This window comes from Python bivittatus, unplaced genomic scaffold, assembly GCF_059951505.1.
Source record: "Python bivittatus isolate LINGU-HERP-01145 unplaced genomic scaffold, Pbiv_v1 ctg000640_np1212, whole genome shotgun sequence".
NCBI classification, from domain to species: domain Eukaryota; kingdom Metazoa; phylum Chordata; class Lepidosauria; order Squamata; family Pythonidae; genus Python; species Python bivittatus.
In genome coordinates this window covers 142137-158460 of record NW_028277090.1, presented here as the reverse complement: position 1 = coordinate 158460, position 16324 = coordinate 142137, and the positions used below count along the sequence as shown (strand labels likewise).

The following is a 16324-nucleotide window of genomic DNA, read 5'->3' as shown; positions in this document are numbered from 1 at the left end:
CAACATGGCTCCCTTCTTTCCATACTCTACTCTTTCGAATCGTGAAACCCATTAATCACAAGTTAATTTCTTTTCCATTTTCAGTAAAAAGTCCATAAAGGGTTTCTTGTCTACATTCTGACAAATGTAGTTATTGCCTTTTCCCTAATCAGACACATCAATTGTGCCATCGCTGCAAATTCTGTCATCTTCACCAACCATTCCTCCATTGTAGGTATTTCAGAGTCTTTCCATTTCTGTGCATGTTATAATCTCATTGCAGTTACCATGTACAGAAACAATCGTCCATAAGTCTTTTCTGGTTGTCTGTCCATTAGTCCCAGTAAGAAAAATTTTGGTTTCAGTTGATTATTAATTTTTACAATTCTTTGTATTTGAACCCATCCTTTTCTAGCCTTTTTACAAGTCCACCAAGCATGAAAAAATGACCATGTTTTCCACATTGCCAGCATAGATTTGAAGTACCTTTATACATTCTAGAAAGTTTTTCTGGTGTCATATACCAATGGTACATCATTTTGTAAAAAATCTCTTTTAAATTATAACATAATATGAATTTCAGTCCTTTTAGCCAGATATTTTCCCATTGATCCACCTGTATATTATAACCAAAGTTCTTAGCCCATTTTATCATACACTCCTTAACTTGTTGTTCTTCCATTTCAAATTTCAGTAAAAGCTTATACATTTTGGCAACTACTTGGCTCCAGGTCACTGCTCTGCTAGTGGTGTCCTGGTGGGAGTGGCACCTCTTTCCTAGCCATGGGTGTAAATGAGTAGCTGTCAGTGTGGGATGCAAAGCAGGAGGAGCAGAAGAAAGCAAAAGGCACATGAGTGTGCAGAACAAGCAAACAGGTTCACTCAGAAGATTTTCTTATGTGGACATTTCTCAGCTGGACCTCTGCAGGCCACTGCAGGCCAGCTCTTCTGCCAAGAAGCATTACCTTCAATGATCCCCCACTTGGTCTTGCGACCCAGGACTTTCTTCCCATTCACCTGGTGCTCCTTATCTGCTCCCACCACTGCAAAGGGGATTTTCTCCTAGATTAAGAGAAGCAGAAGCAAGGTGAGGAATTTGGTTCTCCCACCTTGGTGAAGTCACACAGAGAAAAATCAGCAGAGTCTAAATATTTATACCATGTCTGATAGTCTGGGAGCATCCAGAACTTCAGCTAAACTGAAACACCCCTTCAGAAACTGACCAAATTTCAATCTAATTGAGAATCACAAGCCAATTACTTTTTTAAAAAAATTGCCTACAGGAGTACGTTTCAAAATTTAGCTCTTTAGGTAGAATTGAGGTGGGCAGACCTCAAGACCGGGTATCTTGTAATTGATGGATCCATCGTATTCCGGCCGTGAAAGCCTTCAACAATACATATCTTGTAATTGTCATGTTGTCTTTCCAAGTAAAGCCAAGCCAATTAGGAATCAGCTCAGGAAAGGAATCATACTGCAATTATTACAGGCCAATCAGATTTGGTCAGGCGATGATGTCATTGAAGCCATCTGAAGTCATTTGAGAGGGAGGGCAGCACTTCCTAAGTGCCAAATGCTGCCAGAAATGGGGTGTGTATCTGCCTTTTGTGATGAGGCAAATTCAACCAGCTATAAAAATCTCTGAAATCTGTTTAAAAACATTCTGAATTTAGATTGGCCATGAGATTTATTTATTTTTTTTGATTAGGAGTACAACAAAGCATCAACTCTGTCTTCAGCAACAGTCTTCCTGAGTTTTGACACAGCCTGTATTTGTTACAATTCTTGAGTCCTGATTTTGTGTGTGTGTGTGTATTGAAAGATGCCAGTCTAAACCAAGTTACAATATTTAGTGAAGGACTTGCAAACCAAGCTAGAACCTCCTGAATTTCCTACAGTTCTTAGTTTCCATCTCAGTTCAAATTCCAAACCATAATTCCAGATTATAACATGGGCAATTCCAATCTATCAGGGAAGACATAACCAAATTTCATCCAGATTACACGATTTGACCATCGACTGCTAACAATGGGAATAAGGGTTACTGTACGCCAAGATCAATATTTAAAGCCTACCAAGGATATGGAGGTGGGAAGGAAGGAAATGCTGCAAAAAATGTTCATGAAAAGTAGCATGCAGGTTTGGCTGAACCCTAAACTCAGCCAGTAATCATTATCATAATCCTCAATAATGTTCTTTCCATTCTGTTGGCCATCATTGACTTACCCGGATTTTATCATTCAAAAGCCGATCATCCGGGTCATCGTCAAAGTCAACTTGGGGGTAAACATGGATTCCATGGGCCTTCAAGTCTTTCTGAACCTGTCAAGGTAAACTGGTAGTCATAATCATGACTAGAAGGATAACATTTCTCCTCCTTCATTGACAGGATAAAGGAAGAATATCCTACAGAAGCAAAGCAGATTTCCTGTACAGCATGTTGCGATATTCTTGATCAACCCAAAAAGTGCAGATTTTTTTTTCTCATTTTGCCCCTTGATTTTTGTCTGGTTTACAGCAGAAATGCTGTAAAACTCTTTATGGACTCAAATCACCTATGAAACCTGGAGGAATTTTGTAACTGGATGCTTCTCTATTTACAAACAAAATATCAGAAAGCCATATTCAAGTCCACACTTCTCCTAGAGATGTTGTTTTGGGATTTTTCGCACCCTTAGGAAAGCATCTAATTATGCTATTTCAGATGGCCCAGTTCAGTTTTATTCTTTGATCATGATAGTATTAAACCTAGTTAGTTAAGCCTTCAAAATGTTGTTACTTTGGAAAAAACATCTTGAATAAAAATTAATTAAAAAAAAACAAAATTCAAAATTTTGTTTAAGGTTGCTCTATAGGTTGAAACTAAGCTTTAGTATTTTCATCCTCCAAAATACGACTAAGAATTCTTCTACATTTTCTGCATTTCCTTGGTAATATCAGGCATTTTTGACATTTTTTATTGTTTTGTCTTTGCTGTTGCCATGTGGAGCTCCACAAACCACAGGTGATAAAGACAGATGACGTTATATTCATCATGCACCATGTGTCACCGGACATGATACCAAGGATTCACAAGTGAAAAATGAGGCCACAGAATGCAGCCACATTCCCCCAATGTGCTTGGAAAAATGTCCATATGCAAAAGCTCAAAGGTACTTAAAAATCACAGAGTTTTTGTCCAAATTTATAGTGCTGGATTCATGGAGAACATAATATGAATTCTGATCAGGATGGTTGTCCGATCCTTGGTCCATACCAAACGCTGTGTGTAAAGCAAGAGGCACATAAAAGCCTCACAGCTTCTGAGTCCTGCAGAGCATCTGATTATCACCCCATTATCAAATCTTAAAATGAAAAGAAGATGGGGCACGGATCACTCTGGATCTCCTTTCACTGTGGATATGCCAATCCTATGAGGTAGGCAAGATCAGGAAACAGTAAGAGTCCTTGAATTTATGTTAATGTGTTTATAGCTGTGTTTCTCAACCTCAGCAACTTTAAGATGTGTGGACTTCAACTCTCAGAATTCCCCAGCCCAGCATGCTAGGGGTTGAATTCTAGGGGTTGAAGTCCACACATCTTAAAGTTGCTGAGGTTGAGAGACACTGGGTTAGGGTATTGTAACAGAATCTTGAAGGCCTATCAAAGCCTGTCTCTACTTCATCTTATACCTAACACAATCAAGGTGAAACTTTTTGAGTTTCTCATACTTTCTACTTGCCCAGGACTCATATATCTTTTCTGTAATGGCTCATCTTCCTCCTCCCCCTTCTCCAAGTTAACCCACCATTCTGTCATTAGGAACTCTCTGGGTCTCTCCTCATGCTGGTAGTTCTCTTACCCTCTGTTTAAACTCTGCCCTTTCCTCAAGGGTCAAGGTGTCTGCTTTGGCAATGACGGGCACCACATTGGTGATCTTACTGAGACGTCTCATGAACTCCAAGTCCAAGGGGCGGAGCCTGAGGGGAAAGACATACAAGAAGACCCATCCAGTAGTGACATGAACAGAGTTGCTATCACAATGAAACCTACTGCTTGTTGCTGAAGGTTTCTACTTCCTACTTGGAAGTAGGAATGCTTACTCAGAAGGCTTGGGCCTTTCCTATCCTTTTAGTTTGAAAGTCATAGTTTTGTCAATACAATTCTGCTGTAATTGCCAGTGGTTAGAGAAAGATATGGCCTCCTAACTATAACCGCCACACGGGACTTACATTGCGCATATCTAGCCTAATTATTGTATAGCAGGGAAAAGGCAAATCTCTACAGATTTTCAAAAATGAATAATATGTAGATAACACATTCTGTTGAAGTTTCACCTGGTTCTTCTTCAAGAGAATAACCTGTAGTGATTGGACTTACTTTCATTTAATTTTCTGATTATATATTTTCTACAAGATTTTCTCTCTCATTTTCTAATTACACGTTTCACATTGTTATAGTAGATACAAGCTTTGTCCTTCCTTGTTTTGGGCTCTGCTGTTATTTAACACCTGTAAAAGGAAGGAAGGAAGGAAGGAAGGAAGGAAGGAAGGAAGGAAGGAAGGAAGGAAGGAAGGAAGGAAGGAAGGAAGGAGGGAGGGAGGGAGGGAGGGAGGGAGGGAGGAAGGAAGGAAGGAAGGAAGGAAGGAAGGAAGGAAGGAAGTAAGGAAGGACGGAAGGAAGGAAGGGTGGGAGTAAGGGAGGAAGGAAGGAAGGGAGGACGGGAGGAAGGAAGGAAGGAAGGGAGGAAGGGAGGAAGGAAGGAAGGAAGGAAGGAAGGAAGGAAGGAAGGAAGGAAGGAAGGAGAGGGTGAAACAGAGAAGCATAGAGGTAGGAAGGAAGATCATTTATAAAAACATACTTTGATATGATGGTACTGTTATAATGGATTTGGGCCAGGGAGCAGATAGATGGTATTGATGGGTGGTTCTAGTGCATAAGCACATACCTGCTTTGCACATAAAAGTGGCTGGCACGAGAAGAAAAACTAAAAGGGATTTAATTCAAATTTGGAGTCCTTGGGGTTCTCTGAGCTTGGTTGGTTTCTTGCAAATGTTTCGTTAGCCCGGCTAGGTAACATCTTCATTGCTAGAAGGGAGAGGGGTTTGCTCTCTGCTTATATACAGTAGCTTGACCTGCCAGTGTTGGTGGGGGTGTGGGTTTTGTTTTTCTTGGTATTTCCTTGATTAGGCTGTTGTTTACTGCTTGATTGTCTGACTGGTGTCAATCTTGGTGTTAATCTCTGCTTATCTGGGTGATGATTGCTGGTGAGGAGATATTCTGGGCTTTTGTTTCCTTTTTATTGCCTCTTTTGAATAGTGTGTAGATGTTGTTTATCTCTGTGTGTCTGTTGATGGCTGCCTTGTCTGAATACCAAGCTTCCAGGAATTCCCTTGCATTTTTGGAGTTAGCTTGGCCTAAGATGCTGACAGTTTAAATGTCAATTAAATGTAAAATTAAAGAAATTAAATGAAGTTAACCTGGCCATCCTTGGGTACTTAATAATTTTATTCTTCTGCAACATGGGTGGCGACTTTCAGAAAGGTTCTGGTGGAGCCACCCAAGGTTTTCAGGGGCTGAAAATGTGTGTTCCTGGCTTAACATCATAGTTATGCTCCCTCTTCCATACATTTGCTGCAGCCTGTGGTTACGGGAGGATCCCCACTTTTCCAGGTCTCTTGTGTGGCATAAATTTATTTAGGCACCAGGCTAAATCCATCTGGCTAAATGTGATTGCCTGCTGAAGAGAATATGCTGGTGATAGGCCAGAGCTAGGGTAAAAACCTGGCCATATTTCTTGGGGAAAAGATGATTTTAGAAGTTGCTACTGACAAGATGAGTTAGGTCTAATTTTGGGTAGAGATATTCTTAATGCATCTTGTCCTGCCAGTTCCCATTCGATGTGATGAAAGAGAATTTGTTTTGAATGCATTTTTATGCAAAGGAGAATGGAATTTCAATGAAATTCTTGGGAGTGGATATTTTGTTCTTGCACAGTGATGAGCTGGCTGAGGGATGTGTGTGTGTGTGTGTGTGTGTGTGTGTATGTGGTGTGTGCGACAGAGAGGGAAAGAGAGGGAGAATGTTCTGTCTTTCATTGTTCAATCTTCTCTCTAGAGATCTACAGCCTCCTGGTTTCCAGAGTTCCTCCAAATCTCCACATCTCAAGGGCAGACACATCTGGTAGCAGGAGGGAAATGATGACACCAGCATAGCACTGTCACAAGGTAATGTGTGATGTCACACACATATATAGAAGAGGCAGATCTGACATTGCGACATTTGTTTTGTCATTTTGATGAAAACGATGAGTTCTACAGATGCCCAAAGGAAGACTTCAAGAGTGAAATTCTCCACTGAGGCTTCGGCAACAATGATGCTCCAATCACCGTTGAAGGGGAGTTCCTGCCTTCAAGAAGTAATTGGAGAATTTCTCCTTCCCTGGAGAAACTGCCACCCAATTGCTCTGCCAGCAAAATTGGTGGTGAACTTCAAAGATCACCTGTGGCAGGTTTAGTGTGGATTAAGAAAAGCATTCTCCCCAACCTTTGATGGGAGGCACAATCTAAAGACCTTCTAGATAAGATGCTATGTCTATTTGTCTTGTCTCATGCTATCTAACCAAAATATTTGCACTGTTCTTCCAAGAGACTCTTGTTTCCTGCAAGCTCTGGTTTGTCATTTTGAGGGCCAACCTAAAACCAGACTCATCATTTCTGAGTAAAAGATGAAAGAGATCCATAAGATGAGTAGTCTTCACAGTGCCATGCTCTGAATAGAGGTTGTCCCACTTTCTATGTTCACCTATTTACTTATCCTTTCATAATGAAGGGAGATAGACTTTCATAGCATAGGAGGACTTACCAGTGACCTGTGGGTGGTACAAAGTACACACAGGCATGTATGCGGGTATCTGGGATTTTCTGCTTGCGATTAATAAGGATCTCCTCTTTCAAGTAGCGCTCATATTGGTCATTGATATACTGGATGATCGGCTCCCAGCTACAAGAAAGGGGGAGACAGAGATTCAGCTCCCTGGACCATTCTGAGCAAAACCTGTCCCTCATTGCTCAAAACCAGCAAGCAAGCAACCCAAATATGAACTTCTTTGAGAAAATACCTTCATTGCAGGAACATCAAGCCCTTCTGACTTCAGTGAAACCTCTTTCTAATGGATTGACTTGGAGGAGGGGGTGTCTGTTACCCCCTGCCCCCAAAGTCTGGTGAATTGAAGTATACATCATTGCTGTGGTGGAAACAGTGCCAACGATGCCATTTGAATCAACTGACATCATCTGCATAATTTGCAGTTGGCATAATTTGCCCTTTTGTTGGAAAGACTGCCTGGCCACCCTGGTCGTCATTACTGAGAAGGTTTCTGAAATGGCAAGTATTCTGCCATCACCTTTTTAATTGCCAAGTTTTGTGCTTTGCTGCAAGCCTACGTCATCCAGATTTGTGAACAGAAGCACGCCGTATACTCAACTGTCATCGCGTTATTATACTTTTGGTTTCCTTTATGTTGTACCAGTTCTTAGACCATAATAAAGATACCATACTCTCATCGGTGCCATTTGCATAATATATCATCCCACAAATGACATGGGGTGTTTGGGCAAGGGCTGTTGTAAATTGCAATGGAAATGACGTTATTTGGGCTTCAACTCAATGTACCAGCCCATTGGGTAGCGTGTCATCTGGACCATCATCCCCCCCACCCCCGAGATTAGACTTGCTCTAAGCCTGCAACCTTTTGCAAGGAATTGAGAACCTGGTTTTGCCATCAAGCCTGGGGCCTTGATAGCATGGGTGAGTCGGTTTCTTGGTCATGGTTGCGTTAAATGAGTGTTCTTTTCTGCTGTATTATTTCCGTTGTTTTTAATTTTGGTTGTTTTTACTATGGGTTTATGCTGTTTTTAATCTGTTAGCTGCCCAGAGTCATGCATGTGAGATGGGTGGCCCATATACATTTATTAAATAAATGGTAGTGAAGCCTGGAAAAGCTGGTGTTCTGGTTTCCCTGCAGTGACCATACGTCCTTTATTATAGAGGACAGTCCTTTCTTTCAGAAAGCTGCCCTTTAATTTATTTATTTTTCAAAAACTCACTTTTGTCCTTTATTTGGGTCATTTAACTTGTAATGCACCGTCTGATGGCAGAAATCCTTTTTCATACTGGCTTCTTGTAACTTCGTAGCTTTCTATGCTTTTTAGATATCTTTATCAGAATATGCGTTGTGGTAAAGTTTTCCTTGGTTTTGCTCTTGAATTTTCCCTGGCAGAGCCATGTTATAAACATAAACAATGGCATTTTTTTTAATCCTGATGAACCTCTTTCAGCTTTGCCCCTTTTCCAGGTTCGTCCTGCCTTTTTCCCAAGAAAAGATGGTCCGTGTACTCTGCTTAATACTTTTGCTAGGGCAATGCAATTTCACTGCCCTCTTTTCTGCTCACCCAGACGCCACGCTCTCGCATCGCTTGCAGAAGAGGCTCACATGAGTGCTGAACATTTTTCCAACAGGTTGGCACCTGGGCCATCATGAACATATAGCGTTCCATGCAGAACATGGCCAGATGTGTGCACAGGGTATGGTAATAAAAGCCAAAAGGGTGACTGCAATGGTGCCATCAAAACCCAGCCCATTTTGCACAGGGTCCAATGGCCCTGTTGCATCTGCCATCTTGACTTTTTTGACCACATCCTCCAGATCCCCCCGTATGCACAAAAGACTGGCCACCACAGCTTTGGGAGTGAGTGAATTAGAGCCATTTTAAACCTTCTCCTGTGCTCTGAAGTGCCCCCTCCCTTAAATCAACCCCCTCTTCCAGGAGGGTGGTCTTAAAAAGGGACTGCATGAGTGAAGCAGGCCTGAAGCTTTGGAAAGAGGAAAGAGCAGGGGAAGCGATTTGCAGCTCTTGCTCGAGAAGATTAACCATCCCACCCCATCTCCTCAAACTAATCCATTCCAAATCATTCAACACATCGACTGTTTGAAAAGACATTTACAAAGCTCTGGTTACTAATACCAGCTGTCACTCCAACGTAAACCATCCGGTTCAGTAACATTTAAAAGTTATCAGATTTTTATCTATTTGTTATATTATTATTTAAGGTTTTATTTGTGGAAGAGATAAAGCAAACAGACCCACAGATGCTCATACACTTAAGAGCAAATCCTTTACTTTACCAAGTTGGTTGGTTTAGGGAAGTATGTATGGTATAAAAGCTTTGTAGGGCAAATATTGCAATACTGATTTATTTAAAATTTGCTTGGAAGTCAGTCCTGCTAGGTGTGGTTTAGATGTGGATTGCACAGAAATGGGTGACTTCCTCAGAACCTGACTTCCTCCTATTCATAATATGTAGCAAATAAAAATAAGGTTGGACTTGTTATCCTACTCCCTGAAAGCAATTAACAGCCACCTCCCATTCCCTTTCCATATTAAAGGCATCTTTCCCCATAGCAAAGGTCCACTCTAAACCAGGGAGCAAAGAACCTTATTGTACATTATACCAGTCACGCTTTGCACAACCATGATTTCTTGACCAAGTCAAAAGGACTGAGTTTGCATAGCCCCCAAGCCATTGATCTTGGTTTGCTAACCACAGCGACAGTCCTCACAAACATTCTAAGATGGAGTGGACAATCCCATATCTCCATATCTTCCTTTGGACCCTTTTTCATTTGGGTCCATTGGGGATATTTTTCATTCATAAGCCTTGCAGAGGTTTAAGGCAACCACAGCCCTTCCTTCATGGGCATTCACAGGGCGTGTGTGTCAAAAAAAACAAGATGGTGGCCACATCTACACAATCAAAGCTCTGCTATTTTTTACAGCTGCAGCCACCATTTTTACTCTCTTTTTTTAACACCCCTACATCCGACACTCCTTAAAACGCCATGAACTGGGCAGATCTTCCCCGTGGAGAGGGATTGAGGTCTTCCCCATGGAGAATCAACACCTTCATTTCTCTTCAACTATACCATAATGTCTACTCCAAAAAACCACCAGTTCCCCAAAAATGTCTCTGGTATTGCCATAACTTCATGGGCCACACCCTTGTGGCCCCCCAGGAAGGGCAAAATGCAGAATTGCAACCCCACGCCAGAAAAGGTCAAAACTGAATTGGCACATCCTGGCTTAGCATGAACGAACACCATTGGACAGAGGAAATCAATGCCAGTTCTTCCATGGAAGATGCTAGTCACCCATCCCCTTCCTACCAGTTTTGATTGTTAATCTGGTCCCCAAATCCCGGTGTGTCCGTGACCGTCAGCTTCATCTTCACGCCTTTTTCTTCAACAACTGCCATAGAAAGAGGGTATTCAGTTAGTTCACATTTCCCAATCCAGACTGAAACTCACCTGTTTTCTTCTTGCTTTCCAGCTGCAGGGGGGTGCGGGGAGCATAATTCTGATTGTCAGGATGAGGGGTTGATTAGCAGCTCCTTGAGCTTTTCAAATAAATGCCAGATGCAGAGACTCCTGATGTGGTTTAGAACTGGGGGGGCAGGGGTGAAGACATTTTAACTCAGGGGCTTAGGCTGAAAGGCAGCAGAAAGCGTGCTGAAACGGGACACCACAGGTTCAACCAAAGATGTTGGGTTGCCAGAGGTAGAGGAGGCATCCTCCCCCCATTCCATGTGCAACTGGGCAAAACTTACCCCTGTGGAGTCCTTGGGGTTCTCTGAGCTTGGTTGTTTTCTTGCAAACGTTTCATTTGCAAGAAAACAACCAAGCTCAGAGAACCCAAGGACTCCACAGTTCAACCCTGAGCTACACCTATTCTCTTCTATTGGTAAAACTTACTCTCTTAGCATCTTCCCCCGGATCCTCAAAACAGCCTTTCAACTTTGGGGCAGGCTACCCTTTCAGAAAACGTCTTCCCTTGGTCTCATCCCAAGGCTGGACCTGGGAAACCAAGCCCCCACTGGAAAGCAAGTGGGGAGGAGATCTCTGATCTCAAACTACGGGGCCAGATCAGTAGTGGGCTCTGCCTTTTGGAAGAATTACAGCATTCCTCCTCTTAAACCAGCATGAACTTCCTGGGCGGGTAGCTATGGCGACGCTCTAATGGGTTAGTGGGAGTCCTGCACAAGACAGCCTTTGTTTATAGGAGCTGCAATGGACAGACCCAGCTCCTTTCAAGCCGTGCTGGGTAAGTGAGGAGTGGGAGTGGGGGTTGAGGGGATGTGGGATAAGAATGGTCTATTTTTGATAGCACAATAAAGGGGCCTCCTTTTTCATCTCCCCAATAAGCCAGCTTCAGTCCCTTCAGTGAGCCCAATACTAAGATAGCTTGCACCATTTCTCTCCTATGCAGTCACCAGGGTCTTGGGGGACAACTTCTCTTCCCTCCAGCTGTTTTTCAAAAGGACAGTTACCTCCCCTCACCCCCAGCAAAAATGTTGGGTGATTTCCTCCAATCCTGCAGAGGACTTTCCCAGTTAGGAACACACAACATTTCTACTACTGTTTTTCCACCTTCCTGGCCTCATCTCTGTCTCTCTCTGTGTCTCTTGTTCTTGGAGGGGTGAGAAAAAGACAAGTGGGGTGGAAAATACTTTTTTTTTTTTAAAGGAAGCTATGTCCACAGGACCAAAACGGTTAGCAAGCATTGAATTAGTCTTATTAAATTTCTTATCAAACTGAGCAAGTCATTGGAGCTGGAGGTTGTATTACACATTCTGCTGGTTTGGGTTTTGTAATGGAATAGCGTGTTGGCTATACCCAGATAATTTTGCTGGTTTAGGGTTCAGTGTATTGTGCAAACCCAGAAAATGGGTTCATTCACCAGCTTAAGTGTGTTGGATGAGCGCAGCTTTCAAACCCAGCTTAGAAAATCAAAATAGTTTTATTATGTTAAGGGGTGATGGGAGAGAGGCACAGAGAAGCAAAACTGAAAGTCAGGATTTGGAAGATTTCTATGCGAATATTCAGTGTCATCAGATTTCTGAATTTGCTCCTGTTAGACCTGAATGTTGAGATCAGAATTTTCCAGGACTTCACAAGTCCTCCCAAGTGACTAAGTCTTGATATGATTCTCTTGAACTCCCTAGCCCTCATGGACTCAACAGTTGGGTTCACAGGAAATATTTAACACTAAACCCAGGTCAGCAACTCAAAATGGCTGTTTGCCTAATATGTGGTGGCCAGAAAAATCAACCAAATCATGGCTTAGTATGACTGCCTGATTCATACACCATGCTAGGACAATATATGGTTTTCTTACCACACCCTGAAACATAGGCTACCCACCTCTGTTTTAGCCTAGTCTAGAATAGTTTGAGAATCCAGCCGATTAGTTCTCTTGTGAGCAACTCCCATAACAACACATTTCCTTCCTTGACACCAGTCATATAAATCGTGATGCTAGTTGAAGACTGGAAGCATTAAGTGTCTGTCATTAGGGCCAGAACACAAAATGAAAAACACAGTCATATTCATTGTGACCTTGGAGTGAGATGGATGGAGAAGAATTTAAAATCCCTAGTAGTTATTCCAGGCAAGTATTGGATCTACTGGAAACAAGATGGCTAGAAGGGAGGGAAAGAGACGCTTCCTTCCAAAACAGAAGCAACAAGCCAGCATTTTCAGATCACTTACTATGGGTGACAGAGAGCAGCTGCACAGTTTTGGGAATACGCTCTTCGTAACCAGAACAGGATGATTTCCGACTGATCTTGGATTTAAAGAGGGTGTTGACCATGGTGGACTTGCCAAGGCCGCTCTGTCCTGCAGAAGGAGAAAAAAGGAGATGTTGTAAAACATGCCAACTTCTGCTAAGTAGTGGGTTGAATAACTCTTAATTTGCCCCTGCACTATCTCAAACATGGGGGCAATGATCGCTTAGGAAACCACAAAAGGTTGGCTTGTGTCAGAATGCTAGATTTTCCCATGTATATGTATATATATACAGCTGTAATTTATGACGTTTGGTAAAACACATGCAATTAATTGATTCATTAATAAATAAACTGGTTTTATTCAATTGTTTTATAGGAGGTTGCTTTATTGCACATTGGTAGACCACTCAGGACATCTTCAGGCGGGAGAAATAAGAAGTCAAGTCAAAATAAGAATAGCTGCTCTTTAAATGAAATAAGCCCACAGGAAGCCTGGAGTTCCTTCTCAGAATACAAAAGTACACTTTTTCCATCCTTGAATACCAGTGGCTCCACTGGGGTCTGCCAGTCACACTGATGTCAGGAAAAAAGGTGTTCAACCTCCCCTCATCAAAGCCATCTCTCCTTCTGACTGACAGCAAAGTGAAGGCTGTAGGCCTTCTAATAAAACACTGGCTCGGCTCGGCTCGGCCTTCTTGCACCTCTCAGATCTTTCTCCTTCAGGACATAGGACCTTCTCACCTTTGGCCTCAACTGGTCAAGATGTAGTCGCTTGTGGCCTCACAGCTAGGATTGGGTACGGGGAGAGCATGACCTCTTGCAGAGGCAAGGAGAGGAAGGAAAACCTTCGAGAAATGAAAAAGTGTAGGGGTTCCACAGTGACATGAGGTTTAGAGCATTGTAAGATGGGCACCAAGATGGAGGAAAGGAAGCAGAAATGCACCCACCAAAAGGAAACGAAAATCTCAAATCCTCTTACATATTGATATCTGCTCATGTATAGGTACACATTATAGAAATAATTCTGATTCATTAAGTCAGGGATGGGCTACCTGAGATCCTTGGCCAACATGTATTTTCCAAATCAATCCATCTATCCATCTATCCATCTATCCATCTATCTATCTTTTCCAACCACAGTTAATTGCATATCTCTGTCAGGAAGATGGCCTTGACAGAGATATGCAGGAACCATTACCTAGGCAAAAAAAGGGCTGAAACATTTTTAAAGTCCAGAACAAGATAACATTCAGAAGTAGCTCAGGCAGACACCTCCCTACTTCACTGGAGTATAAGGAGGAAGAGGAGGAGGTGCAGCACAATGAGACATTCAAGAGTCTGTTATTACAGCCAACTAAAACCAATCAGCCAGTTTCATTTGTCTATCCAGTGTAATATCTTTTTCCATATCACTCTTGCTGCCTGTCGTTTTCAAATCCACTTTCAGATCAATCCCAGTCCTGTTCAGCAATGTTTGTTCCTCTTCCACAGTATCTCTTAAAAGCTGTCTATCCATAATGGCAGACACTTTTAAGATTAACTTCTGGATCCATTGCTCACAAATATCCTTGAATACGCCCAGCATTGAAGTATTTTGCTCCGTTCTGTATTAGAAAGTCAAATTTAAGTGTTCTTCTCCTTTAATTGTAATCATTTGTTCTCTGGTTCCCTCTAGTGTCCAACATTCAAATTCCCATCCTATCATGTTTTCTTTCAAGAATTCAAAAGACCAGCATTTTCCTATGAGAAGGATTTCCACGATCAGTTTCAAAGTCTTATTTCAAATCCATCTGGACCCCTACTCCATTTATAACTTTCCAAAATCAACATTCTTATCACCCTTTTGCCTCTTATTCAAAAACAAACTTTTTTTTTATGTCCTTAACCTTATCTTTAAAACTTCTTTTGCTAAGGTTCAAAAGAAACTCACCCAGTGCTGTAAAATTTGTCAATCTAAAGGTTCTTAACAGTTGAAAAGCAATTAATAAGCAATTTCCAAAAGTGATTAAGCAATGAGGCTCAGCAGAACTTTATGTCCTTATAGGCTACTTTGCAGCTGTGAACTTGGTTGAAATCCCTCAACTCCCAGCTGCTCAACTCATGAGCTGGCTGCAGAAACCTCAGTTCCTGCAGTCTACTCATGAGGAGCAGCTGTCTGGAGTGCAAGTGGGTGATCTCACTATCTCTCCTTTATCCTGAGTGGTTGGGCCAGCCAGAAAACACTGTCTGGCCGCCAATCTCACCACAATGCAGTTCCCGCTCCCTTGAAGACATCTAGTTCACCCTGAGTCCTCACCGGAAGTCTCTATGGAGTTGATTTCCTGATCTGGTCTACCTAGTGGGGTTCACAATTTCTCAGGTTGGAATAGAAAATAGAAAACTATAAACCTAACCCTAAAATTAGCATAGGTTTAAAAGCCTACAGAGAACTGGAAAACACTTTCAAACATGCGAGAAATTGTAGCCCTGCTTACATATCTGAGACAACCAGGCCTTCCTTGTGATCTTCCATGATCCTCACCATTCCGAAAGATGTTCAGCTCCCCAGTCATCAAAACAAGTAGAATGAGAAATGAAGACAATGGCCAAGATACATCAGTACCCAATCAGTCTTTTCCAAACGAGGCCAGCAAATGCTTCTGAACCTTCAAATGGGCGTTCAGTTGTACAGAAACTCATTTTGATTTCCATTATCTTGCTGGACTATGCAATAACCTGAAGCATCCAAAGCAGGAGCTGTGTGTCCAATGGCCATGGGCCTTGGGACGGAAAGGCCCTCTAGCAAACACAGAGACAAGTCCATCCCCCCCATCATTCATAGTTTTCTGTCCATTATCTTATGCGTTGAGTCTGAATGGTGCCACTATGACATTATTATTACACCCCTATTAGCGCTCTTGTTATTTCCTTGGGACCAAGATCACCATGCATTGGAGGAAGCAACGTAGACAGAACTGGATCTCCGTTGGTCAACCTGAGGTGGGACGCTGAGGTTCCCCAGAGACTGCAGACCTCCCACTCATCCGAAGTTACTCATTTTATCTATCGTTGGGTAAATGTACTGCCTGTGTTTCGGGGGACAAAGATGGAAAAGATAGCCTTGCTCTTCTGCTGTCCAAAGCTGTCATTATCTAACATGTATCAGATGGAACCGTCTTCTTAAACCAAATCTAACCCCAAACCCAAAAGCCTTGAGGGCCTCATTTTGTTCCTTGCTTGTTTATCTCAAATTCTCTCCAAAGAGACCTTATCTGGTTTGTGGGGGCTTTTCTCTCCCGGTCCAAAGCAGTTCTGGTCTCCTCCCGCCCTCTCGCTGCAAACACACACACACACACACCTTTTAAGTTCAACAAAGTCAAAACCTCTCTGCGTGGAAGGGGGAGAAGAGATTCCCAGGAATGATCAAAACCAGATGTGCAACCCTCAGAAAAGGGTCAGAGGAGCCACAGCTGGGATATCTTCCTGCTTTTCCAATCCTCGTCTGCCATTGGTCAACGCAGCACCCCAGGAAGGGGGCTCGGGCAGGCAACCGGAACAGTCACCCCGCTGAAGGAGCAAAACTGGCACAGGAAGGCAGGAAAATAGACGTGAAAGAACATGCAGGGTTTGAAAACAACTCATCTTGGGTTCAAAGAAGGTACAATTCCAGCATTTAGTTGAAGGGAGGAGGGTTAGATTTTCTTCTTGGATAATTGGGCTTGGAAAGGGGTGGCTAGCTTTAAAGCTATGGAGTATACAG

At 42.5% G+C, this 16324-nt stretch overlaps 1 protein-coding gene across 1 annotated transcript in view; it reads right to left on the bottom strand.

The window, feature by feature from the left end:
- The window catches only part of LOC103058010 (uncharacterized), a 71934-nt gene that overhangs the window by 6207 nt on the left and 49403 nt on the right, over window positions 1–16324 (bottom strand). Inside the window, exons 5-10 of the mRNA XM_007437994.3 lie at window positions 12566–12694; window positions 10184–10265; window positions 6823–6960; window positions 3821–3938; window positions 2206–2301; window positions 945–1041 (exon numbers count right to left, since the gene is read on the bottom strand). Coding sequence (XP_007438056.2) covers window positions 945–1041; window positions 2206–2301; window positions 3821–3938; window positions 6823–6960; window positions 10184–10265; window positions 12566–12694 — 660 coding nt within the window. The remainder of the gene's footprint in view (window positions 1–944; window positions 1042–2205; window positions 2302–3820; window positions 3939–6822; window positions 6961–10183; window positions 10266–12565; window positions 12695–16324) is intronic.